This window comes from Equus quagga, chromosome 12 (assembly GCF_021613505.1).
Source record: "Equus quagga isolate Etosha38 chromosome 12, UCLA_HA_Equagga_1.0, whole genome shotgun sequence".
Taxonomy (NCBI): Eukaryota; Metazoa; Chordata; class Mammalia; order Perissodactyla; family Equidae; genus Equus; species Equus quagga.
In genome coordinates, this window is record NC_060278.1 from 61,164,739 (window position 1) to 61,191,247 (window position 26,509).

The window sequence follows — 26,509 nt, forward strand, 5'->3', positions numbered from 1 at the left end:
CATGGGTCCAGAGAACTGTGTGAGGGCTCAGTGACGGCAAAGTCACAGGGGACCCGTCCCACATTCTCGGTGTCCCTGGGCAAGCCCGACGGTGCCCTCAGGACGGCCTTTTTGACATCCGTCTCAAAACCATAAGGATGTTCCTCCAAATACGCTAGGTCCCCTAAGAGTCCATTAGAGATTTTCATTAATCCACTTTTATTTATTCATCCGAGAGGAATTTGTCGAGCTACTGTGCCAATACTATTTTGGTGTTTAGAATATGAAACAGACAAAGTTCCTATTTTCAAGGAGTTTCATTCTAGTTGGGTGGGAAGAAAATTGACAAATGTGTGTCAGATGTCGGTATGTTCCACGAGGAAAATGAAAGAGGGGCATCTCATGACCTATGGCTACACAACAAATCAACCCCAAACTTCATGGTGTAACACAGCAATTGATGGTTTCCCATGAGTCTGTGGGCTGGCTGGCCTCGCCTGGGCTCTCGCCCTGGGCTCCATCTCCAGGTCGCTGGAGGCTCATTGAGGGCGAGAGCCTCTCGCACGTCCGGGGCCCTGGTGCTGGCTGGTCCTCTCTCCGCATGGCTCTTGTCACTTGGGAGCCTAGCCCGGCCTCCTTCCACGGTGGAGAGGGCAGTCCAAGACAAGGCAGAGGCTGTGAAGTGACTTAGGACTGGGTCACACCATGCCAATTTCACCTCGTTCTGTTGGTCAGTGCTGGTCACAAGGCCAGCCCAGTCTCCAGAGCTGGGAGGTAGAGGCCAGCTCTTGACAGAGAAGCTGCAAAGGACTTGCGGCTGTTTTCTTTTTCTCCAGCTTCGTTGGGATATAATTGATGTATCGTATAAGGTAAAGATGCAACATGTTGATTTGACAAAGTGACAAACTATAAAATGACTAGACTCATGGCCACTCTTAATCCCCCAGACAGGGTGGAGGAACGGTGAATGACAGGCAGAGAGAGGCCTCTCTGATGAGGGGTCATTGGACGGAGGCCTGAATGAAGTGGGTAGTAGCCGTGCCAATATCTCAGCGTTCCAGGCGGATGGAATTGAGAGCAAAGCTCTGAGGCCAGACCAGCGTGAATCTCTGCATTTAAGACAATGATGCGACATTCAGGCTTTGAGGGAAGATGCTCTTATGTTACTTATGGGAAATCCAGTTGCCCTGGGGGACAGTAGAGAATCCTCAAGTGAGCTGAACCGAGTTAAACTGGGGACACTTGAATTGGAGATGCCGCGATGTGCGGGTGAACCGTTCATGCAATCTAAGACCAAGGAGAGTGTTTCTGCGCATCCCTGCTGCCTCTATCCTCCACTCTCCCAGCCCGATGTTCCCGGCGTCTTCTGTGCCCGTGGTGGAACCCCAGAGAGGTGAACACTCTTCCTCCGTCCAGCTCCAGTGCCTCTGGTCCCTGGGAACCCACGTCCTCCCCTCAGCGGCTCGTGGGAACCTCTCTATGAGCCCATCGAGGTTTGCGAGTTTGAGGGAAAGGCGTCTGATTCACTCAAGAGAGCACAGAGTGGGCGGGGCATTTGTGCCGTAACTATTCCCCATCACCGGGATGGTCTGAGCGTCATCGGGTAATTAGTGGAGAGGCAATTATGTGGCTGACTGGCTGCCAGACACTTGCCACGGCTCTTCTGGCCCCTGGCTCTACCTGGGACTATTAAGTGTAATGACGCTGTCACGCAGAGGAGCCTGTCATTATCCCCGTGTTAACACGGTGTTTACCCACAAAACCTGCCAGGTCACTGTAATTAAGGGCCTCTGTGTGGTCCCCTGCCCCAGCCTTGGACAGTCCTCTCGGGAAAGGTGTCAGGGCAGAGGTGGCTTCACAAGGCTGAGAAGACAGGCCAGGGTCATCCTAGGGGGCTCAAGAGGGACACCGTAACCAAGCCCCCCATTGCCAAAGCCTGGGGCATGCACTCCAGCCTCAGGAAGTGGAGGCCCCGGCACAGCCCCATGCAAATCAGCCACCTGTCCAGAGGCGCTAACCCACTGGCCACTGAGTGAGGTGAAAGCCACCTTTAGAAATCCGAAAGTGGTGTCTCCTCTGCTCCCGCATGGGGAGGGCATCCCATCTTGTGACGCAGAGCACACGCCTGGACGTCGGCGGCTCTGCCTCTCAGTTCCCAGCCACTCTCGCTGGCTTCCTGCTCTTCGGATGGGGCGCCCTGTCTTTCGGGCTCCTTTCTGGTTTATCTCACATGAAGGGTACAAACGCAGAAGACCCCTGAGGTGGTGGAAGAGGGGAGGTTCTGATCACGAGCGGGTCAGGATTTTGCCCCTTTGCCCCGACCAGGCTGTGATGCGCATCCTTGCACGGCGTCTTCACACCCCAGAGCAGGCTTCTCTGTAGGACAATCTCCTGGCCTTGGAGTAACTGGGAATGAATCTTTGAATTTGAAAAGATATCGTTCAATTACCTCTGAAATGTTGTACATAAATTCCTACTCATAGTTGATTAGAATGCTCGTTTCCCCACATCCTTGCCAACTTGGGTTGCTACCACTTTTTGAAATTCTGTCCATTGTTTTCTGATTGTACGTGTGATCTATGTTCATAGTAAAAAAAAAAAAAAAAGGGAATGCAGAAAAGAGTAAGAGAAACTAACGATTCGCTGTCATGCCACCGCCCAAAGATAAGAAGCCCTGTGCATTTTTATAGGAGACAACAACAGGGGCCACGACAGGCAAGGAGTCACCTGTGGGACCGTCCCTAGTGCTCCCCGAGCGCTGGGGACAATGCGTCACCCTGTTGCTGCCCCATTCTCCCGTCAGCCCCTCCCCAGCCGCTCATGTCTCCAAAGGCTGAGATGTTTCCTGAGCCAGCAGGGACTCCTTCCGAGGGAGTGAGTTCCAATGGCCACATCCTAAGTGTCCCCTCAAAACAGTTCTGCTGCCAGAAGGCTCCAAGCCTCAAGGCTGCTGGAGGAGGAACGGGATGTGAGCATCCCAAATATGTTTCCAGGCATTGGCAGCTCGATCTGGAGACTGGAAACATCTCTCTGGCCAACCCCGGAGCCAAGTTTCCATTTCTCAGGGACCCCGACATGCCCCGTTCGGCTGCCACTAATGACTGCTCTGCCTTCCGTTCCAGAGACCTGAATTACAACGAGCTGAGGGAGTTCCCCGTCGCCATCCGGACCCTGGGCAGACTGCAGGAACTGTGAGCTCCTCTGTTGGTTTCTCTGGCGTCCTCTTCTCCCAGGGCAGGGATGGAAGCCAGGCCTGGGCCTCCCGTGCACCCTCACCTCCTGTGGTCCTTGTGAAAACTGTCGCTGCCCTCCAGCCCCCAGGGCAGGTCTGAGTGGTCACAGGCCTCAAGAGCTTGGCTCTGGGCATCTCTGAGGGGTGTGTCAGGAGCAGAAATGGCCCTAAGCACTTCCAGCCTGGGAGACACGTGGCACCAGCCGCCTCCTGTTAGGCCGGGCCTGGCACCGCCCCTGCCTTGGTTGGGTGCGTCCGGAGATGAGTGAGAAGAGGAACTGGGGATGGTTTCTGGGGTCACTCCTCAGCACCTTGTCCCCTTGGGGGAGACGAGAAGCTGGCTTTGGTTCCCCAAGCCACCACTTACTATTATTCTATTTTAGCATTCACTGAGTACCTGCTATGCTGAGCCATCCCCAGGGATCCTTCAGGCCCATTGAGGACACAGTGACGTGTGTAATGCAGGGAACAGGACCAGGCAGTTAGGCTCGTATGTAATTCTGACCGTAAACTGTGACATCTTAGTTGAAATGATTGTAGGAGTCCAGAGTGACATCGAAAGAGTGTTGTGGGCTAAGGCGTCTTGAGATGGGCCTAGAAGGAGGATGGAGGACCGTGTAGGAAAAGATCTAGACGGAAAAGCCCAATGGGCAGAGGGCCGACCCCCGGAGGGGAGCATGCCGACGGGGGAGGATCCCGGGCAACAGCGAGAGACATACTGACGCTGGAGCAGAGCCGGCTGAGGAACCACAGTTGATGGTCAGAGCCCCAGATGCTGAGACAGCACAGCATCTCCACTCCAACTACCCCTCCCCGCCTCCATCCCGCCCGGAGGTCTGAAGGGGCGAAGGCCGATGCACATAGCAATAGGCAGCAGCTGCACCAGCCAGAGGGAAGGGTCCGCATGAGGCGCGCCAGACAGTCACCAAGGCCTGACTTTTCCTTTGAGCTGGGACGTGAGGAAAGGATGAGATTTGGTCAATCGAGAGGGAACAGGGTGTGCCAAGGTGTGAGGAGAGGGAACAAGAACGGATTAGAGGAGAGAGCCAAGACCGAGGTTAACAGAAGCAAGAAGGGCCTGTGTGGAAGTGTCTGTCCGTCCGTCTCTGTCTCTCTACGTCTCTGAGAGAAGCTGCCTCAGTCTTAAGAACTTCTGAATCCCTCGGGGCTGAGCGCAGCACTGGACACAGAGGCGGTGTTCCAAAGCCAGCAGGGGATGAACGGGTGAACGAACAGGCCTAGGTGGGAGGCACCGGTGGTGACCCTGTGAGAGAGGGCTTGGAGGTGGAGGTCACGCAGGGAGGGCAGGACAAAGAGAGAGGGGACAGAGCCAGGAGGATGCAGGGAAAACCCAGAAATCTCCCGTGAAAAGGAGGAAAGGGGCCTGCTCAGCATGGATTACGTACTTTTCAGTCTAACTTTTATTTCCAGATATGCTCCTCAGCTAACCAAACCCATGGTTCCCACCTTCCAGAGGCCCAGACCCTCCACCGGGCACCTCGTTCCTCAGTCCCCATAATGCCGTCCACAGTCACTCAACATCCTGCTCGGCATTGCGTCCCTCTCGCTGCCACTGCACTTCTGTGTCCTTCAGTTTCAGGGCCTCGGGGCCACACCAGCCACCACTTGGGGAGCGTTCCTCACCCCAAAAGCCCCTAGAAGTTCTGTTCTTTCCGTGTCCTCCTCCTCCTCCCACCCACCCTCAGCTTCCTCCTCGGGGACCCTCCAGGGTCAGGGAGAAGGATGGTGAGTTCCCGAGCAAAGGAGAAAAGTCACAGGCAGGGTTTGACCCTGGACTGTTTGACCCAGGCTGAAGTCCTCTGGTCTCACGGCCTTGTGGTCGGCTGTCCGAGAGCTCCGTACACTCAGGTCCCTCCCTCTACTCCCTCCTCCCCGAGTCCTCGCTGACCCCGGGCTGTCTTCCAGGGGCTTCCACAACAACAACATCAAGGCCATCCCGGAAAGGGCCTTCGTGGGGAACCCTCTGCTGCAGACCATGTGAGTCCTGGCTCCTCCGTGTCCTGGTGCTGAGCGGCGTCTGGGGGACGAGGACAGGGTTGGGCGCAGGAGCATGGGGAGGGGCTGCTCTCCTGGTCTCCATGGTCCCGGCTGAAAGGGCCAAGGAACTGAACTTCGCGTCTTCTTGCAGACACTTCTACGATAACCCCATCCAGTTTGTGGGAAGGTCAGCGTTCCAGTACCTGCCGAAGCTGCACACGCTGTAAGTCGGCTTCGGAAGGCCGACATGGCCTGGACCTCTCCCTCCCTCACTGCTCCTCCGCCCCCGCCCCCATCTGCAGACCCCCACCCGCAAGGCTCAGCCCCCACTGGAGGGTGTGGTCTTCAGGGCTGCAGCCCCCGCTGGGCTCAGGCCTGTTTGCAGACCTGTCCACTCTCCACGGCCGCCTCCCCCTCCCTGTGGCTTCTTCTCCATCTCAGATGGGAGGAGGGCCCTCTCCACAGTTGGGGAGTTCCATCCAGGCTCTTTAGTCCTGCTCAAGGCCGCTGCTCCTTAAGGCCTGGCTGAGGTCTGGCTCTCCCGTGGCCTTGGAGCGTGGGTCCCGGGGCCTTTGCTGGACCACCTTTAGCCCGAAGACATTCCTTCATCTTCTCCCTGCCATTCTTTTAGTTCCCAGCCTGAGCCCCACTCCTTCAAAAAAGCTTCCTGGGGTTACTCTCGGCGTAGGGCATCACGATAACAGAACCAGCATCTCCAGGCACGCACTTGGTGTGCACCTCCCTTACCGCACTCTGTCTTCACCCCGTGCCTGTGAGGCTGTGTTGTTAAGACGCTTTATAGACAGATTCTGAGGTTCTCAGGTCCTGACTGGGCTTGAACCCAGGACCCTTGACTCCAGCTCCTGGGCTCCTTTCTAGACCCCACACCACCCCCTTGGGTCCACAACACCCGTGTCCTCATGCTCCTGTTTTGCGCAGGCCCCGTGTGGTCCATGTCCTCGCCGAGATGGGGGTGGCATGGAGGGGGAGCCCTCGGTCTGAAGCAGCATGAAAGGACCAGTGAGAGGTTCTGATAAAGCCCTAGGAGATGACAACTTAGCGAGGCCCTGCGTCAGCTCTAATAAGCAAAACCCAGAGCCAGGGACCTTACAGAAACGCCCAAGCTGTTGCCTTAAGCAGAGGCCATCACCATGGTCCTTCCTGTGCTGGTTTGCTCAGTGGGGCCTGAGCTCAAGACAGCTGGCTCTGTCTGGGGACAGTGGGCTGAGCCACGTAGGAAAAGGGCCGCGTGGATCGTGCTAAGCACAGTGCAGCCTCGGGCAGGGCCTGCAACCTAGGACGTTTGGAGGGAGGTTGCGGGGAGGATGACATTTCCCCGAGAAGGGGAGTCTCTGAAAGGGAGATCTTGAGGATTAGAGCCGGATGGTGAGACGCTCCACCCAACCCTTCAGAGCTTGTTGCCTCTGTTTCCAGATCCCTGAACGGCGCCACGGACATCCAGGAGTTCCCAGACCTCAAAGGCACCACCAGCCTGGAGATCCTGTGAGTGGCCGCTCCTGCCTCCCCCTCCTCCGGCCCCAGCTTCGCCCCCAGGAGCTATTCTGCCTAAGGCCATCCAGGTTCTTTGCCTGCCCCTTATCTGGCCTGCCTCTGCTGCTGGCTCCAGCCTGGCTCGGCCCCAGGCCATGGCCATCTCCTGATGTGACACTGCTGCCGCAAGGCCAGGGGTGGCAGGTGGTCAGGATGAGGAAGCTGGGCTTCCCCCATTCACTCTGTTCTGACGTCAGGGTTCCTGACCCTGGCCCCAGACCCGTGACAGGGAGGAGGGTTGTGAAAACCCATTTCCTTCTCCTGCCTGAAGCTTGACCCCAGCAAGGACCTTCTCATATTCCCATTATTATAGCCTGTAGAGGGGAGCGGGTGCCAGAGTACAGTAGGCCCTCAGTGCACTTAAGAGAATGAATGGAGCCACCAAGCAGACACCAGAGTGATGTCAGGAAGTCAGCTGTCCTGCCCCACGTCACACAGCTCGCTCGTGGCCGGGTCGGGCACACTCCTCTGTGCCTTTCTGTCTCCCCCAGATTCCCTGGCATCTGGAAAATTTCCCGTGAGGGAAGTCAAAGTTCCCCAAGGATGGCCTTGGCTGGAGTCTTTCCTGGACACTCCTTCCCTAAGCCAAGCCCACTCTCCAGCCTGCCCGACAGCCCTGCCCACCCCTGGGCCTTCCCTCTTTCCCACCTCTTCCCCTCCCCAAGGCGCAGGGAGCAAACTCTGTGCTTGGTTCTCATGACTCCACGGGGGTGTTTTTCTGTAGACTCCTTGCCCATGGCTATCCTTCCTCTCTAAGGAGAGCAGAGAAGATTCTAGTCCCTGTCCTATAGACCCTGCGTTTCTGGAGACCATTACGAGACGCTGGGTGGGGACGTGGCGGGTCGGGTGGGGCTGGGCGTGCAGGCACCGTCTGCCCATCAGAGCCCCTGGGCTGTGTCCCTCTCTGTCCGCTGCCCTCCCAGCCTCCTCCAGTCCCAGGGGAGCTCCATGCTCAGGTACCAGGGCTGCTTTCTCTCCCCACAGCCCCACCCCCACCCTGTGCCTCCCACCTCTTCCCCTCCCACGTCAACATCAGCCCCAGAGCTGAAGACAGGAGGCCGGGGATGGTAGGGCCCTGGGCCTGGTGCCAGCACTGTCTCTGTTCTCCCTGCAGGACCCTGACCCGCGCGGGCATCCGGCTGCTCCCACCGGGGATGTGCCAACAGCTGCCCAGGCTCCGAGTCCTGTGAGTGGCTCATGAGCATTCTCCAGTCTCGGCCCTGTGCCCTCACTGCTGTGGACTGGGAAAAGGCCCTCCTGCTCTGTCCCACTGGGTCACCTGTCTCCTGCAGAGAGGGACAACGTGAGCTGCTGCTGAGAACCTGTCCGGGCCGTCCCCTCTGGTTCAGGGCAAAGAGACAGTGGTCTCTGGGGTCAGACCTGGGTTTGAGGCCCAGCTCTGCCACCTACTTTGTTGTTAGTGCTGTCGGGTCTATTCTGACTCCTCGCTGCCTGTTGTCCAGCAGAGCCGAGCCCTGCTCAGTCTTTCCGCGCCATCCTCTCCCCTTCCTTGCTCTATCAGACAACGCTCCGCTGCCATTCACAGGGTTTTCATGGCCAAGTTTTTCAGAAGTGGATGGCCGGGTCCTTCTTCCTAGTCTGTCTTAGTCTGGACGCTGCGCTGAAGCCTGTCCACCATGGGTGACCCTGCTGGTATCTGAAATCCCGGTGGCAGAGCTTTCAGCATCACAGCCACGCGCAGCCGCCACAGTGTGACAATGACAGATGGGCAGTGTAGTTCCCTGACCCAGGAAATGAACCCGGGCCACAGGGGTGACAGCAAAGAATCTTAACCACTAGACCCCCCAGGCTGGCTCTTACTGCCGTGTGAGTTTGGACTCACTCTTTAACGTCTCGAGCTTCAGGGTCCTCGTCTGCAGAATGAAGACAAATCTGTGAGGTGAGGAGATGTTTGTCGAGCAGCCGGCGCACGGTGTGAGCACCCAGTAGGCGTGCAGTCGGGGGCCTGTTGCTCTGTTTGCACGAGACAGAGCTGCGGGATATCCCAGCAGCCTGTGAGGTCGAGGGGAGTTATCCTCACTCCCCTGACTCCAGCTGGGCTCTGAGGGTCCTCCCCACAGACCGTCCCCACACTCGAGATGGGGAGACGACACCCCAGGTGGAACAGCGCTAGACTGCGTGTCCGGAGGCCCGAGCTCCAGACCCAGCCCTGCCACTGCCTGGCAGTGTGTCCTTCAGTGAGGCCTGTCCCCCTCTGTGCCTCTTTCCCCGTTGTTGAGTGGTGTGCACTGCTCCATCCACCAGCACCACCGGACCGTTCACTTCTGTCCTCATCTCCACGCCCCTCACCTCCGGTTCCTTCCCCCAGGACCCTCCCAGGGTCCCTCAGGCCTTCATCTGCACGGGGCAACCCTACAGGGGAGATGCCAGCTCAGCCCCTCCAGGCCCTGCGGTGAGGGTGGGACTCACCAGCGGGATGAAGACAAGTCTGACGGAGCAAGCAGGTGCCCTGGTGTGAGGCCTGTCACAGCCGTGTCCCTGCAGGGTCCTCCCAGCCCCCGGCCAGGGCCACTTCTCCTGGCCCCCAGCCCTGGTCTTTCTCTCTCCCCAGGGAATTGTCTCATAATCAAATCGAGGAGCTGCCCAGCCTGCACAGGTGTCAGAAGCTGGAGGAAATGTGAGTCTGGGGTAGGGAAGAGGGGACGGCGTGCCAGCCAGACTCCGGGCAGGTCTGGGGGAGTCAGCAAACACACTCCAACCGTTCTCCCTTCTCTGGGCTCATCGAACCCAGAGCTTAGGGTGGGGAACGCGGCAGAGGCCTGGACGAGTCCCCTGGGACTCACGGAGGATGGGCCCAGGAGCCCGTGCCCAAAAGGAATCTCAAGGTGGCTCTTTGGGGGTCAACGGCAACACAGAAGTGCAATAGTGATTACAGCCAGCCAAGGGTCAGGGCCACAGCAGAGGGACAGGACCACAGTGGGCCCTGGTGGGCTGGCCCAGGGGCCATCAAAGGAATGAGGGGCCCTGCATTTTGGAGCATGAGCCCTCATTTTCCCCACCCCGTAAACACACATTCTTGTATATGCGTGCACACGCACACCCATACACAGAAGACAAAACCTGGAATTCGAATTTGACAAGGAAAAAAACACTCAAAAGATTCTCTAAGCTGTCTCCACCCAGCTTCCGTTTTCTCGAGCCAGCAGGGTCCCCACGTCTGCCCCGTGTCCCTAGGCAGGGAAATGCCTTCTGGGGCCACAGCAGAGTTGGGGTGTGGGGGTCTCCCCTATCTGTCCAGATGCCAAAAGAAGGAGGGCTTTCAATGTTGCTGAGGCCCAGGGTCCATCTCCCATTCGGACAACCAGTCCACTGGGCTCTGCTTCCAGGCGTGGGCTCTGCTTCCAGGCATAGACCCGTCCCGGGGGCCATCTGAGGGCTGGGCGGTGCTCTCTGCTGGACTAAGGTCTGGAGGACCTGCGGGCGAGCTGGGCTGGGCTGGGCTAGGAGCCAGGCCCGGTGGGAACCCTGGAAACTGACTCCCTTTGGGGCCACAGGGATGGTTTCGTGGCTTTGTCTCCTGACCCACTTACCCAAGGCAACCGGATCCCCTTGTGCTCCCTTTAATTCCGGTGACTTCGCGGGCTGGGCCCTTTCTTCTCACGCCAGGAGAAGCGGGGGGCTCTCTTTCCTTCCTCCCAGGGCGCGGGGGCTGTGGAGCCGAGCCAGAGCCTAAGCCTATTGACTCATCCAGGCTCTCTCGCTGCAGCGGCCTCCAGCACAACCGCATCTGGGAAATCGGAGCCGACACCTTCAGCCAGCTGAGCTCCCTGCAGGCTCTGTGAGTACCCGCGCCCAGGGTGCCCTCCCAGCAGGCTCAGACCCACAGCACGTGGGTCAGCGACACACACGGCCTCCCTGCCCCAGCACACTCAGGAGGAGGGCTTTCCCCTTCCACGTGGCTTCTCAGCCCCATCTCCAGCTGGTTCCCCAGGGTCCAGGAGGCTCTAAGCCACGCTGCCACATCTCTTTTTCTGGGGCCACAGCCGCATCGGGAGCCAGGCAGCTGGCACCTTCCACAAAGGGCTGAGGGTGGCGCTGCTGGGGCCGCTCAGATGGGGCGGGTGAATGATAGCCCAGGGTGGGACCTAGGAGTCCACCACTGCCCCCTCGGTCCACTGTCGCTGTCCCCTCCTGTCACACCCTCTCTGTTCATAGGGACCTGAGCTGGAACACCATCCGGACTATCCACCCCGAGGCCTTCGTGACCCTCCGCTCCCTGGTCAAGCTGTAAGTACCCATGTCGCTCTCCTCCTGGATGCTGGAGACCAGTCGGGACTGTGGGCTGGCTGGTGGGGGCGGAGCGGGGACATGCGTGACTGTGTGCCCGCACATCCCAGGGAGACGGGCTCCAGCCTCGTCAGTCTTCCTGACAGTCCGCTGACAGGCCGTGGGGCCTGAGGCACACAGCCGCCTCCTGCGAGCTCCGGGACGTCATCTGGGGATGCTCGGACATTAAGGGCCGCTCAGCCCAACCCATGCCCAGCCTCTCCCCCAGCCTCCCCCTGCACCGGGAAAGAGGCTGTGTGCCCTGGCACTCCTTCACAACACAGATGGTGGCAGCAGACGTGGGAGCCAGGGTCTCAGAGAGCTCAGCAGGGCCTGCATGAGCATTGCTGTGCAGTCGTGAGCCGCACACTGATGTGTCGGTCAACAATGGACTGCATACATGACTGTGGCCCCCTAAGGTTAGTACCACACAGCCTAGGTGTGTAGTAGGCCGTGCCACTTAGGTTTGTGTGAGGACACTCTGATGTTCACACAACAACCAAATTGCCTAACAGTGCCTCTCTCAGAACGTGTCTCCGTCGTTAAGTGACGCATGACTGTAGAGGGTGCCGATCTTAGAGGGTCCTCTAAGTTATGTAGGATGTAAGCAGGGAGCACAGAGCACTGGCTGCATGGTCATTACGTCGGGGCTGGAAGGGCCTCTGTCGGGGCTGCCACACACTGTGGTGCAGGTTGTTCACTCTACAAGGTCTCCCAGCCAAGGGAGAGCTGACGGCCAGCCACTTGCGTGTCCTAATAAGGGTATGTCCACCCAGCCAGGGCCCTTTCTGATTAACACCAAGACCCCTTCTGAGCTAGCACCAGCCCCGGCCTCTGAGATGGTCCAGCCCCACCCCTCGCTTCACAGGAGAGCCCTCCAAGGCCCAGGGGAGGAGCTTGCTCACAGTAGAGGGCCAGAATGCGACCTCCTGTGCCCTCACTGCCCTCTCCCCACTGCCCTCTCCAGTCTGCTGCTCTCTGGGCTCCGGGCCGAGCCTCACAGAATTCCCGCCTCCCTCTCCTGCTTCTGTTTGCTCTCCTCCTGCCAGATAGGTAGGGGGTGTTTTCATCCCTTTGAGGGATGAGGACATCGATGCTCAGGCAGCTCTCTGAGTCCCCTGGTCACACAGGGAGCTGGCCACAGCCCAAGGCTTCCTGCCTGCCCGGCCAGGCTGTTTCCACGACGCACAGTCTGTGGTGTGTGTTTGGTTTGGAGCCCCAGCTTCCTCTAACGCGTCTCCGGTAGAGGACGGTGCACGCCCTCACCTCTGGCTGCTGAGCCGGCCGTGGGAGATGGAGAGGATGACCAAATCCCTGCGTGAGGCCAGATGGCGGCTCAGGCCTCTTGTATCATCAGAAAAGCAGGGGAATGGGGGCCAGCACGGACAGGCTGATGCCCTGGGGGGCGGACAGAGGCTCCGAATGGGGCTCAGGCCAGGCGCAGGAGTGGGGATGACGGCCCTGTTAGCTGACTCGGGGTGGCTCGGCATTGCCTTAGAACGTCCCTGGTATGTAGCTGGCACTATTGGATGACTGTTTGATGATTGACTGACTGGCTGAGTTACGGACGGTGCCTCCGGCAGCCTGACCACCCCTCCCCTTCTCTCTGTGGTGGTCTCTCCTCTGCACCTCTCCTCTTGCTTCCATCCCAGGCACGCTGGCCACACCCTCAGCATAGCCCCGCCCCCCCAGCAGCCCAACTGACTGCCGGTAACCCTCACCATCCGCTGTCCTAGGGACCTGACCGACAACCAGCTGACCACTCTGCCCCTGGCCGGACTTGGGGGCCTGATGCATCTGAAGCTCAAGGGGAACCCGGCTCTGTCTCAGACCTTCTCCAAGGACAGTTTCCCGAAACTGAGGTGAGGGCCTGGCTTTCCCCACGCCTGGATAGGACGGCCCCAGGGCAGCGGGAGAGGCTGTGGAGGGACAGGGAGAAAGCCACAGGGCCTCAGCCCAAGAAAAGCCTGGTGGCCCAGCGGCTTAGGCTGTGGCCAAGACTGAGTGGGAAGGGTTCGTGCCCCGCCCTCCATCTCCTTTGCAGTATTGCCCCCGTCCCAAGCACCAGACCTCCTGTGGGGGCCTCCTCGTTCCCTGCCCCATTCTCTGCACCCGGATGCCCATCCTTCTGGGGCAGCATCTGGGCCCTGGACTCAGGGCAGCGCCCAGGGCACCGAGGAGGGGAGAGCAGACTGCACACCAGGGCCCGGTGCTAATGGCATCCAGGCCTCCCGATGATGCAGCCGTGGCTGTAGCCTGTGTGGCCTGAGCCTCGCCTGCTGCAGACCAACGAGATGCCCGAGGCCTCTGCCCTCACCCTCAGAGGGCACGACTCCGGCTCTGCTGTGCCCAGGGCTGGGTCGGGGACCGGGTGTAGGTCTTGCTGGGGCAAGACTGAAGGATCCTCGGAGAACCCCGTCTCCTTTAATGTAAAAGAAGAGCTGCCGCCCTGGCGGGGAGCGGAGCCCCCGGAGCTGCATGGCCTGGGTCAGTTGCTCCCACCCTGAGCCTGCTGGGGGGCCTCCCTAATTGCGGACAGAAAGCGCGTCTCCCTGTCTCAGCTCTCCAGGTGAACGAGAAGCCTGGCACATGCTCAGAGCCCTTCGGAGGCTGCAACACCCTCACAGAGAAAGCCCAGGAAGCTACCTGCGTGGGAATCAGGGTGCTTCGGGGTCAGAGGGCAGGTGCTGAGTGCCCAGCCCCTGACTATTCCTAAGCCAGCCATCTCGCCCCTGCCCCCAGGATCCTGGAGGCACCCTACGCCTACCAATGCTGCGCCTATGGCATATGCACCAGCTTCTTCAAGGCCTCAGGGCAGTGGGAGGCTGAGGATGCTCACCTTGCAGACAAGGAGGCTCTGAAGAGGCCCCTGGGCCTCCTCGCTGGACAAGCCGAGAACCACTGTGAGTGACGGGGCCCCGGGCAGGGCGGGGGGTGCTGTAAGGGGAAGTTGGGAGGAGGCTCAGGGACCCTGAGGGGACCTGGCAGGGCTGCAAAAGGAAACCTCGGGCAGGGACACTGGTGACCTGGAAGAAAACTGCCTCTGCTCGCCCCTTGTCACTCCAAGGCCACTCCCCAGAGGCTCATGGGGAGAGAGAATGACCATGACAATGACAGGGCTAATGCCTCCAGATTCGCCGAGCCCTTTCAGGTCTCATGTGCGTGTCCCGCGACAGGCCACCCCCGCAGATTGAGTGTTTCTTCCCCACGGCCACCTCCTCACCACATGGGCCCTTCAACTGGAGAGCATTCTCAGAGAAGACATCCATTTTCTAATCAACCTGAGCCAAGTAGGATGGAATTAAATCGATTAAAGGAAAACTGCTTACAGAAAAGAACAAGTCCCCTCACTGGGACAGCGTAGGACTCATTGCCGTGGGAGCCGTCCTGCCCCTCCAGTCGGCCCCAGCACGCCACAGTGAGACGCCACAGGCCACTGGGGGCAGGAATGCCTCGCAGAGGAGGCCATCACAGCACGGCCGTCTTGGACCCCATTGGTTGCTTCTGGGGCAAAAAGGTTGGACGCAGCCGCCCGAGGGGGTTCCGAGGGCTCGTCTCCTGGGCAGTGTCTCGGATGAAGGCTGCCCTCCCCCGCCCCGCGTTACAGAACACACGCAGAATCAGGAGGTGGAGGAAAGGGCCCCTGAGTTTGGGGTTTCTTCTTCAACCTCTAACCACCTCGCCACGGAGGACAACATATCCATGGAGGAACTCAACAGAACAATCCAGTCTAAACATGTAAAGAAAGCATCTCGTGATGGTGTAGACAGACCTGGGTTCTAAACCCGACCACACCATTCACAGCCTGGTTGCCTGGGGCAAGTGATATCACCTCGCTGAGCCTGGGTCCCCGCATCTGTAAAATGAGCATGACAGGACACATCTTTCTATCTCACGTTAGAGGATTCCATAGATGGCCAAGGATGTCCACTCAGACCACTCCAGCTGCGGCGACTGAGAACCAGGTGCCCTCTGGTGCGTGTGTAAGAGGGTGTAGATGAAGACGCGGCTGAGGGAGGCCAACCGTTGCGCAGGCACTTGGGGGTCTCCGGATCCCCCGTCCTGGTTCACTAAAGCCCCTCCTGGGGAGGGCGTGAGGATGTGCGAGGAGGAGCCCGCAGCGAGGCTGCTCTGGGCCTGCAGACGGCCGTCCAGCGCCTGGTCCCGGATGTCTGCTGGACACTCCCTCAGGGGCTGGAAGGAGGAATGGAAACTTTCCTTCCTCCAGGTGAAACTTTCCACCAGGCTCAGGTCTGGGAGGACCACAGGGCGTCGGGCTCACGGGCTGCCTGCTGCCGGTAACGGGAGCTGGGGCAGGGCCCCCCACTTCCTGTGGGAGCTAATGAGCCCGGGGAAGGAAAGCCAGGAGCTGCCGTGGCAGCCAGATCCAATTTCCTCCCCGTTTGAAGAGTGGTTACTTAACACCCTGGCTGTGACTTTCCAGCCTCAGCCGGGTCCACGGGTTTCGCCCCTGTATTTCATTCATGCCTTTTGATTTCAAAGAATTGCTGAGCTCCGTTCTGGAGGGCAGGGCGGGCAGGCTATGAAAGGTGGAGAGGGAAGGAAATGCCAGGACTCTGGGCACGCCTCGGCCTCCTGCCTCCCAGATGGTGTCCGGGCCAGGGCAGCTCCCAGAGCCTTCCTGCCGCCTGGGAGAACTCCCAACTGGAAGTGCTCACTCTCTAAGTGGAGAGGAAGGGTCCACACAGGAAACAACCACGTGAGCCAAAGATGGGGACCAGCCACGAGCGGTCCCCACTCCATTGCCAAACGACGGACGGAGGAAGAGCCACAGGGCGCTGTCTCTCGGACCTCAACAACGTGCAGGCGCAATTCTCTTGCACCCCTGAGGGCCTTGGACATCGTTCCCAGTCTGACTTCTCGAGAAACTAAATTCTTATTCTTAAAAAGTCTCTCTCTGATGAATTATTGCTGCAGAAGAGAGTTTTGTCTTTATAAGCTATAACATGTTTTAGATTGTCAGTTCAAAATTCTGATAGAATTACGGCCCCCCAGGATGTCCATAACGCCTCTGGAGTTTGCAGGCCCTGGTTTAAGAAACACTGCAGTAGAGAATAAGAAAAAAAAAAAAAATCCCATTTGACCCAAACATGTTACAGAATTTCTTTAACAGTGGATTTACCATTCTAACCCTATGTCCTCAGACTAGCAGATTCGCAGAGCCCAGATTTAGAGTCGGGAGGATGGTTAAAGATGATCTCGTCCAGCCTCTGACTCATACAGAAGTGCTCTTTCTCACCTTAGGGACCTTCTGCTCCCATATCCCAGTGACAAGCTATGCCCAGCTCACATATCTGTAGGGCTCCCTCAACACCCTCCCGCCCCCAAATCAGTCCCTCTGGGAAGAGCGATGGTTGAACATCCGGGTTCTAGACGGACAAAACTGGGTTTGAATTCTGCCTTGTGGCTCGCCGGCTGTGACACCTGCAACAAGCCACTCAACTCCCCGAGACTCAGTTTCCTCATCTGTCAAATGATGGCAAAGGGGCACCTGCCTCGTGCGGCCGCTGTGACGGCTGATGAGACTGTGGGGGTGGCTCAGAGGCGCAGTGCCTGGTGCGCAGGACGAGCCCGAGAAGCCTCAGCCCTCAAGGTAATACATCTGTTAGTCGGTGCAGTGCATGCTGTCTTGAGGGCCTGATCCTCGTTTGTCTCCACGGGCTCCTCGAGAGCAGGGCCATGTCTTGGTCACCCTCGAATTCCTCCACACATGCCCAACGCCCGGCATATGTCAGGCAGGCACTCTGCACACCTGGGCCTCCGTCCTACCCCTCTGTCGGACAATCTAATTGTGGGAATTGACTTGTGTTGGTAAGAACTCAACTTCTCCGTTTGAATCGTAATTTGCCTCCTTCCACACCCATCCGTTGGCGCTGGCTCTCCCCCGAGACAGCACAGCATGCAGGGTGCATGTGCCTCACGCCTGACAGCCCTTCAGCTCCCTGAGGCAGCCATCGCATCCTCACCAACTCCCGCCAACCTCACTTGCTGGACTGTTTCTCACCCAGCAGCTTCCGCTCACCCACCTCTGAACGCGCTGCAGCTCCCCACTCTGTCTTAAGAAGACGCCCTCCTTAACGCACAGTGTTTACAACTGGACATGGGGTTACGGTGCGCACGGGCCAGTGTGGAGAACCGTGGGACTCCTGGCTCCCATTGTGAAGGCAGCCTGCGCCCTCCCTCTCAGCAGCGCCCTGGACTCAGGCTGCCTGAAGGGGATGCGGGAGTGCACTGAGTTGTAGGAAGAACCAGGCTCGCGTGAAACGTTTGCCACGAAGAACCAATGAGGCGGGGGATCCATGTGTGGAAACAGCGAGCTGACTGAGGGTTTACTCTCGAGGGTAGAAATGGTGTGCAGGGCTGCTGGACTGACCCGGGCCAGCCGAGGGAGTCGGGATGGCTTCTCAAAGGGCAGCGTTTGGAGAAAGGTGGGGCTTGCTGGACACCAAGACCAGGGCCCCCAGCCACTTTCTGGTCTCCCCTCTCAGATGACCTGGACCTGGACGAGCTCCAGCTGGAGATGGACACAAAGCCACAGCCCAGTGTCCAGTGCAGCCCCGTTCCAGGTGAGATGGGCGCCTTGGGGCACGGTGGGACTGGGGACAAGTGTTTATCAAGATGCCAGTTCAGCCTGGCACGTCTGTCACCATGCTTCAGGCACTTTCTCTGCCCGGGACCCAGCCTTCCGGGGAGGACAGCCTCTGCTGGTGACTCCTAAGGAGCTGGAATTCTCTCCCTGGAACGGCTGCTTGGGGGCAGCAGTGGGAGAGGGTGTGGGGTGGGGAGTCCAAGTGACCTTCTCAAACCGGCCAGTTAGAGGTTATCTGTCTGGGAAAAAATTTCTCTCAGTGGGGCCGGCCCAGTGGCGCAGCGGTTAAGTTCACACGTTCCGATTCTCGGTGGCCCGGGGTTCGCCGGTTCAGATCCCGGGTGTGGACATGGCACCACTTGGCAAAAGCCATGCTGTGGTAGGCATCCCACGTATAAAGCAGAGGAAGATGAGCATGGATGTTAGCTCAGGGCCAGTCTTCCTCAGCAAAAAGAGGAAGATTGGCAGTAGTTAGCTCAGGGCTAATCTTCCTCAAAAAAAAAAAAAAATTCGCTCAGTGAAGACAGAAGCAGGGAAGAATATCTTGACCCCCTCGCTCAGGGTGGAGGGTGGGGCTGCTTCTGAGCACTCCCTCAGCCTAAGACCCGCAGAATCCTAGAGCAGACGGAGCTGGGAAAGGTCACTTTCTCCATCCCTCTCTGCGGTATCCCAGGGAGACGACTGTCCTCTTTCTTAAGACTCTCCAGGGTATAAACACAGTGCAGGATCTGGGTAACTCCTTGCTGTCCTGTCTGACCCTTCAGCGGAGGAAGCCTCCTGTGGGGTCTAGCCGAAATCCGTCTTGCCGTAAAGAAAGAGGGAAAACACTTTCTCCTTGGTGCAATTCAACCTAAGGCATTTGGGCTGAAGAAGTGCCTTCGCTTGGGTATAAACGCCAACAGGCTCCCAGACGGCACAGCGCCTCAGCCAGCACAGGGACAGCTCAGAGTGGACAGTGGGCTTCCCTGCTTCACTCGCCTCCATCTTCCAGTGTCCCTCCCTCTTTGGGTCAGTCCCCTGCTTCTTCCTTGCCCCCGTGAGGCTGGAACAGCGCTGCCGGCCGCTGCCCAGCACCTGCACGTGGGCTTAGTGGCTGCAGTGCGCCCTCTGGTGCCCGCCCGCGGGGAGAGCGGTGGCGCGAGGCAGGAAGCAGCTGGTGGCTTTGCTGACGGAAACCCGCGTCGTTGGCACTGTCACAGAACTCGCACCTTGAAAACCGAGCATCGGCAGCAATGAGGTGAAAAAGGAAGCTCCTACAGACAAAGTCCAACTTGGGCTTGCTTCTAAGAGAGCTCATACAGACGGGTCCTCCAAATGGTGCAGTGTTAACTACACGGCCACTGAAAACATGTTTTTGAGGAAGATGAGGATATGGGAAAGTGAATAATAAAATTTTAACTTAATAAAAGAGAATTAAAAACCACATCCTGTAAAATCTCAATTTAGTTTAAAAATATATACAGATTTAAAACCTGGAAGAAAATATACCGAAATGAGGAGTTCTCCCTGAGAGGTGGGATCATAAGCAGTTTTAATTTTTCCATGTTATATTTTCTGCTTTTTCTGCAGTTGCCCTCTATTATTTTGTAATTAGAAAAAATACATAGGAGCCGGCCCTGTGGCCGAGTGGTTAAGTTCGCGTGCTCTGCTTCGGCGGCCCAGGGTTTCGCCGGTTCAAATCCTGGGCACGGACATGGCACCGCTCATCAGGCCATGTTGAGATGGCATCCCACATGCCACAACTGGAAGGACCTACAACTGAAAAAAATCCACAACTATGTACCAGGGGGCTTTGAGGAGCAAAAGGAAAAATAAAATCTTAAAAAAAAAAGAGAGAAAGGACTCTAAATTAAAAAAAAATATATGTATATATATTTAAATAAATATATATATTTAAAACCCAGCTCCCATGAGAGCTATTTTTCTCGAATTTCCAAGCTACCCAGCAATACATTGCAGAACGGGAGTCTGCAGCCTAAGGAAATGAAGAGAAACACTATGTCCAAAGTTATAAGGTAATTTAAGGACATAACCTGGAGGAAAAGATGCAAACACCAGGATCCCACCTGTCTAGTGAACCAGACTGGAAAACCTCAGAGGTCTTCTTCTTGCCTTACTTAGTATGCTTCGCCTCCCTAATACTGCTTGGCTCCACGAGCGTTCAACGTGGTCTCTGTCCCTCTCTCAGAGCAAGGGAGAGCCAGCCTGGTATGACACCCGGTCAGGGCTCAGCCACGGCGGGTCCTAGTGGACCACTGGGCGCCGGCAGAGAAGCAGAGCCCTGGGTCGCAGAGGGGTCACTCTCAGTGGGCCCCTCACACCCTTATGTCTCTACCCTAGCCACGTCACCAGTTTTGATGCCCTCTCCACTCCTTTCTGCCAGCCTGTCCCTTCCTTCCTTCCAAATGTGGCTCCTTTGCACAACCTGCTTCGCCGTCCCTCCGTGCCTGTCTCACTGCGTTACTGATACTCTGTGTATGTTTGTTATGTGTTTCTAATTTCTGGGTGGGGTGGTTCGTGTTCACCCCATTTGCAGCTCCTCAGAAGAAGAGCTGTGTCTATGCCCACTGTTGCTCTCACTACCCCTAACCGGGAGTTCTCAGAGACCTTGTCGGCCTCCCAGACGGCAGATCCCTGAGTGCGAGACCGGCTCAGCCTCCCTCAGAGGGGGTCCGCAGAGGGAACAGGCTGCGTTAGCCTCCCTGGCCTTGTCCCCAGGCCCCTGTGTCAAGCAGCCTCTGGCCCAGGGGTGATGTCTCGTCCTCTCTCCCACAGGCCCCTTCAAGCCCTGCGAGCATCTCTTTGACAGCTGGGGCATCCGGCTGGCTGTGTGGGCCATCGTCCTGCTCTCCGTGCTCTGTAACGGACTGGTGCTCCTCAGCGTGTTTGCCGGTGGGCCTGCGCCCCTGCCCCCTGTCAAGTTTGTGGTGGGTGCCATCGCAGGTGCCAACACCTTGACTGGCATTTCCTGCGGCCTCCTGGCCTCCCTCGACGCCTTGACCTTTGGCCAGTTCGCCGAGTACGGTGCCCGCTGGGAGACGGGCCTGGGCTGCCGGGCCACGGGCTTCCTGGCCGTGCTGGGCTCCGAGGCCTCCGTGCTGCTGCTCACCCTGGCCGCCGTGCAGTGCAGCGTCTCCATCTCCTGCGCCCGTGCCTACGGCAAGGCGCCCTCCCTGGGCAGCGTCCGCGCCGCGGCCCTGGGCTGCCTGGTGCTGGCCGGGCTGGCCGCCGCGCTGCCCCTTGCCTCGGTGGGAGAGTACGGGGCCTCTCCCCTCTGCCTGCCCTATGCCCCGCCGGAGGGCCAGCCCGCGGCCCTGGGCTTTGCGGTGGCCCTGGTGATGACAAACTCCTTCTGCTTCCTGGTGGTGGCCGGTGCCTACATCAAACTCTACTGCGACCTGCCGCGTGCCGACTTCGAGGCCGTGTGGGACTGTGCCATGGTGAGGCACGTGGCCTGGCTCATCTTCGCAGACGGGCTCCTCTACTGTCCCGTGGCCTTCCTCAGCTTCGCCTCCATGCTGGGCCTCTTCCCGGTCACCCCAGAGGCCGTCAAGTCTGTGCTGCTGGTGGTGCTGCCGCTGCCTGCCTGCCTCAACCCGCTGCTCTATCTGCTCTTCAACCCCCACTGCCGGGAGGACCTGCGGCGGCTCTGGCCCTGCACACGGGCCCCGGGGCCCCTAGCCTACGCCGCCGCCAGTGAGCTGGAGAAGAGCTCCTGCGACTCCACGCAGGCCCTGGTGGCCTTCTCGGATGTGGATCTCATTCTGGAAGCTTCCGAGGCTGGGCGGCCCCCTGGGCTGGAGACCTATGGCTTCCCCTCAGTGACTCTCATCTCCTGTCAGCAGCCAGGAGGCCCCAGGCTGGAGGGCAGCCATTTCGTGGAGCCAGAGGGAGCCCGCATTGGGAACCCGCCCCCCTCCATGGGTGGAGAACTGCTGCTGAGGGCAGAGGGGGCCACGTCAGCAGGCGGGGGCTTGTCAGTGGGCAGGGGCTTCCAGCCCCCTGGGTCAGCCTTCGCCTCACACTTATAAGTGTCTTCCCCATTCTTCTCTTCCCATCTCTTCCCTTCCCTCTCCTCTCCCTCCATGAATGACGGCTGCTTGTAAAATAAATACAACCGAAACCCAACAGCGTGACCCACGCAGGATGGCCCGGCCCCTGGCTCCACTGGTCTCCTCTCTCCCATGGCCGTCACCAACATGTGCTTCTTGGCCTGGCTTCCCCTGGGCCTTCCTCTGGGCGTTTCCCCTGTCAGGTCGGCAGCTGTGGGCCAGAAACCTGGAAATCTGTCCACTTCAGGGAAACGAGAGAAGCAAAGACAGGGACTGCGGTGGGGACTGAGCAGGTCCAGGATCAGGGTGCAGTGGGCAGGGGGACCTCCTAGAGAAAGGCCTGGGGGCCTGCCAAAGGCTTTTGGGCCTCTCCCCCGTGACTCACGGACAGGATAGGAAATGTGCTCTGTGTCCCATTAATCTTGAGATGTGCCATGCAAAAAGACAGCCTATTAAAACAAGCTTTGGAGGATATTACCCACCACGTCCCTTTCTTAGAGATTCGCAGCGCATGTCAGCGTAGCGAAGGCTCTGAGAATTCCTGTGGCAGTGAATCTGCTGAGCTTCATTTAACTCACTTCCTCAAATTATTTGACAACAGGTTTTTGTTTGCTTGTTTGGTTTTCATGCCATATCTATTAATGTTTCAAAGAATCTGGCACTGCTCTCTGCCAGGGGGCTCATCTCTGTGCCATCTAGCGCTACCCATTGACATCACAAGATGCCACAAATCCTTGAAAGCCTCCATCCCAGATGCTCCACCTGGGGTAAAGTGGATGATCCCACGAACCAGAAGAGCCTCTCCACGCGTACCTTCCCATCCCTCTTGTCCCAGCCCTGTGGTTCCACCTTCAGCCTGCACGGGTGCAGGGACAAAGGGACCCATATGTGCTCCCACTGCCTCCCCAGGCGCAGCCACCATTGAAACTTCTGCCCTCAGTAGGAGGGAGGGTTCCTGGGTCCCGGCACGGTACACACAGGGGAGGCCGGGGCTGTCTGGCTTCCCTCTGGCTTTGGGTCACCTTCCTGTGGTTCTCATCATATGCCCCTTGCCACCTCCTGCCACAACCCTGGTCCTCCTTTCGCATCCCAGGTCCTGCCTTCTCTGTGGGACGGCAGCCTTTGGCCAACACACTGGAGGGATGTTTGTGCTGTAGGAAGCACCAGAGGCATCTGGGATTCCTGGGTGCCCCAGACAGGCCACGAGTCTTCTGCCTCTCCTGTCATAACCTTCCTACCTTGTGGTTTACCCAGTGCCTCTGAGTGTTTCCAGAGCCCCGCTCCCCGCCCTAAGCACAGACACATTCCACGTCAGGATGAGGAGGTGAGAGCGGGGGCATTCCTGCAGACATCAAAGGAGAACCCAAGGCTCAGGAAAGGGTGGGCCTTGTTCCAGGGCACCCCAACCTCAGTCACACCAGGACAGGAGGCTGGGATCCCAGACCGAGTGCGATCATCCTCCTCCTGAACCCTGTCGTGGTCCTCAGCCGGGCCCTGCCCCACGGGCTCCACTACCAAGACGACCCTGAGAAAGTCCCTCTAGTTTCTCAGCCTGCAGCTCAGCTTCTCTTCTGCCTCCCTGCTGCGCCCAGCGCCTCACGGACATCCTGGCGGGAGTCATCAGGCTGCCCAGGCTGCGGGGTGAGGCGGAGACCGTGAGTGGATCTTGGTGGGTTCCTAAATCTTGATTGACCAGCTGAATTGCCTGGACTCTTTCAGGCTCTGAAGCTGAACGTGCTGACCTTGTAACGACAGAAGAACCTAGGGGCCTCGCACAGGGTCAGCCTCAGCGTGGGCTTCACTGCACGGCGGGGGAGTCCTTTTTCACTGGGTTATCTGAGATCTCCCGGTCTCACTGTTTCCCAGGGCTGAGCAAGAGCCACCAATGGAAGGAGTCTGCTCTACTTTGGGAACTGAGAGTTGCTGACTCTGATGTGGGAAACGACTTTTCTGAGATGTCCCAGGGATGATGAAGTTGGTGTCATTTTTGGGAGCCTTGACTTCTGGGAAGTCACCCAGGCCCTTCGTCATAGCTGCCCCCTCCCTGTGTGGCCACTGTCCTGCTTGGAGTCAGGGAGCCAGCGCTGAGTGGGCTGTGGAGTGGAGTGTCTATGTGCTGGAGGTTTAGGAGGTACAGGCACTGTTCCCGACAGGTGGCCTGTCCACGACAAGGGGGCCAGTGCTTTTTGGCTGAAGCTCCAGGCTGGCACCGCTGGCATCCTATCGTCTGTCCCTAAAGGTCTGGGCATCTGCCATGGCTGGCCCTGTGATCAGAGGAGAGGTGTGCGGGAAGGGAGTGGAGGTGTTTGCCATGAACTATTTTTGCTATTCAAAAAGCCTAGCAGATCTTGTACATTTACCCGAAATAAGACTGTCAAGTTTCTTTGTGTTTGACTGACTTTCTAGCAAGTCAGTATGTTACTCCTCTGGTTATCTCCATTGTGATCAGCAGAAGACCATGAAGATCGTGTACATCTTTGATTAAACACAACACCAAAAGCCAAATAATTCACTGCATGTAAACGCATTCTGTCTGGTCAACAAAATCCTCCAAATGGCGTCCACAAGGAGCAATCCATCCAGGGGGCTGCAGCGTTGGAGGCGCTGGGAACTGCCGACCTGGCAGGGATCGCCCTGGCCCCTGTGTGTGGCTCCTCAGCAAACAGTGCCAACCACAAGCTCCTCTCAGGCCGACACGTGGAGAGAATGTCCTCCACGGAGCACGGGTCTCCAGCTCCTCGGTCCGCACCAAGAGAAAAGCCCCCACTTCAGCGCTGAGCTCTGAAGACTAGGGATCAGCAGAGCCTTAACTGGGGCCCTCTTTGACTTCCTCTCCTCTCCTCCAGCTTCCCAACTCCTTCCCAACTTTCCTTTTCCAGAAAACAAAAGGTCTAAGGACGGAGAGAGGGAGGGGAAGGTGGAAGAGCTGATGAGTTAGTTGGCCTGAGTGAGAGAGGGCGATGGGAGGTAGCCGGGGGCCCTGATCTTTTTGGCCCCACCTCCTCTGACTACCTCCGCTCCGTGTAGCCAGTTCTCCCGCCCACTGGCCCCTGTGTCACTTCTGGGTCCCAGTCCCACGTCTTCAACAGCTGTGTGAAGTGTAAGAATTGTCAGGATGTAAATATTTGGATTCTTCTGTGTAATAAAGCACGAGTGAAGCCACACGGGCGTCCCTCACTCCTTCCGCTGCCTCAGGTAGAGCCGAGGGCTGCTCTGAGAGAGGAGCCACCCGGCTGCCAGGGCCCTTCCTCCACCTGTCTTCTGAGTTCTGGGGCGTCTGGGGCACCCAGATGAGGGATCAGAGTCAAGTCCACTCATGCGCATGTGAGTGGCCTTTGTCTGCTTGGCACTGGGTTGGAGAGAGAATAATCTAAAGGAGGCAGCGAACAAGTTGGGCCTCGTATCACTCAGACCCTGAGCACGCTCTCAGACCCAAGCCTGTTCCTGGGGTTTCCCGACACTGTGAACCCCAAAGAATCAGCCTGCTTTCCTCTCCTTGGGTGACCTTCCGTGCCCACTCTGTGCCTTGGGCATCTCCTCCCCCAAGCCTCGCCTCACAGTGGGATGCTGTCCCCAAGACCACCAGGGGAGCCTCTTCTCAAGGTGAGAGAAATTGATTGGGTTCAACAAAAGTGCCTGACTCCCTTCTGGGAGAACAAATGGTGCCCTCACAGCACCGTTTCTATTCTTATTGAAAACAGAATTCCAAACTCCTCCATCCTTCTGGCCCAGCTGCAGGAAAGCCTGCTCAGCTGTTGCTGCTAGACTATTTGGGTTGACAGAAAGAGACACAAGTAAGTGGGTGTCCCCTAAGAGGGTATGTGTGGAGCAATAAGGGAGGCAGAATCTCAGCAAGCGTAAGACTGGAGAGAGCACTGGGGCTGGGCCTCGAGTCTGAGACGGGAGGGCTGCTGTGGGTATGAGGCAGTTCCGGGACCCAGCCCGGGAGTCTGTGATCAGTCAGCCTGGAGCCCACCATTAGCAGGCCCAACTGCTCTCTGTCCGGATGTCTGTCTGCTTCCCAACCACAACCCACTGCTCCTCCTCACCCCCTTTCATAAATCTAATTTTGAATAATACATTCATAATACATTCATAGGGTTCAAGTAACATACATGTTTTCAGCAGTCTCCCCCTCCTCCATCTCTGCCTGCCCACGTCCCGAATCTCCACCACTCTTACCAGTTTCTTATACATCCTCCCAGAGTTTCTTCACGCAATACAAACAAAATGCACATATATTCTTATTTTTCCTTTCTCCCCAAAAGGCGGCATCCCACAATTCTGCTTCTGCTTTTTCACTTAGTAACATAGCTCAGAGACCTTTCCGTATCAGTACAGAAAGCTTTCTCATCTTTTTGCAGTAGCTTATATCCCATTATGTAAATATATCATAAATTGCATTTACCCCTTCTCCTGGACATCAGGGTTGCTAATCTTTGCTCTCACAAGCAGCATTGCGACAGGCAACCTTGGGTGTGTGTCCTTCAGACACGTGGAAGTACACCTGTAAGATGATTCCCAGAAGTGGAACTGGGAGGCAAGGGGGTGGTTTTAGGTTTTGGTCCGGAAGACGCAGAGAGGCGTGGGGGCCAATGGACTGGACGACCCTGAGGCCTGTGGGGGAGGCCGTGTCCGTGGGGCCGGGGTACCGGCGGCGACACGTCGGTGCCCTCTGAGCGCCGGCTCCTTGTGGCCCCACCCCGAGGCCCCGCCCCCTCTCCCCCGAGGCCCCGCCCCGAGTCCCGCTCCCTCTCCCCCCGAGGCCCCGCCCCCTGAGTCCCGCTCCCTCTCCCCCCG

The 26,509-nt window shown here is 58.0% G+C and overlaps 1 protein-coding gene across 3 annotated transcripts in view; it reads left to right on the top strand.

The window, feature by feature from the left end:
* LGR6 (leucine rich repeat containing G protein-coupled receptor 6) overlaps positions 1–23,529 on the top strand; it is a 108,222-nt gene extending 84,693 nt beyond the window's left edge. For all 3 annotated transcript variants that reach the window (XM_046679936.1, XM_046679937.1, XM_046679938.1), the window contains 12 exons: positions 3,102–3,170; positions 5,138–5,209; positions 5,361–5,432; positions 6,644–6,712; positions 7,875–7,946; positions 9,333–9,398; positions 10,488–10,559; positions 10,937–11,008; positions 12,784–12,909; positions 13,790–13,950; positions 17,557–17,634; positions 20,433–23,529. In XM_046679936.1, the coding sequence (XP_046535892.1) occupies positions 3,102–3,170; positions 5,138–5,209; positions 5,361–5,432; positions 6,644–6,712; positions 7,875–7,946; positions 9,333–9,398; positions 10,488–10,559; positions 10,937–11,008; positions 12,784–12,909; positions 13,790–13,950; positions 17,557–17,634; positions 20,433–21,688 (2,185 nt within the window). In that variant the 3' untranslated portion in view covers positions 21,689–23,529. The remainder of the gene's footprint in view (positions 1–3,101; positions 3,171–5,137; positions 5,210–5,360; positions 5,433–6,643; positions 6,713–7,874; positions 7,947–9,332; positions 9,399–10,487; positions 10,560–10,936; positions 11,009–12,783; positions 12,910–13,789; positions 13,951–17,556; positions 17,635–20,432) is intronic.
* Positions 23,530–26,509: the final 2,980 nt, after the last annotated feature.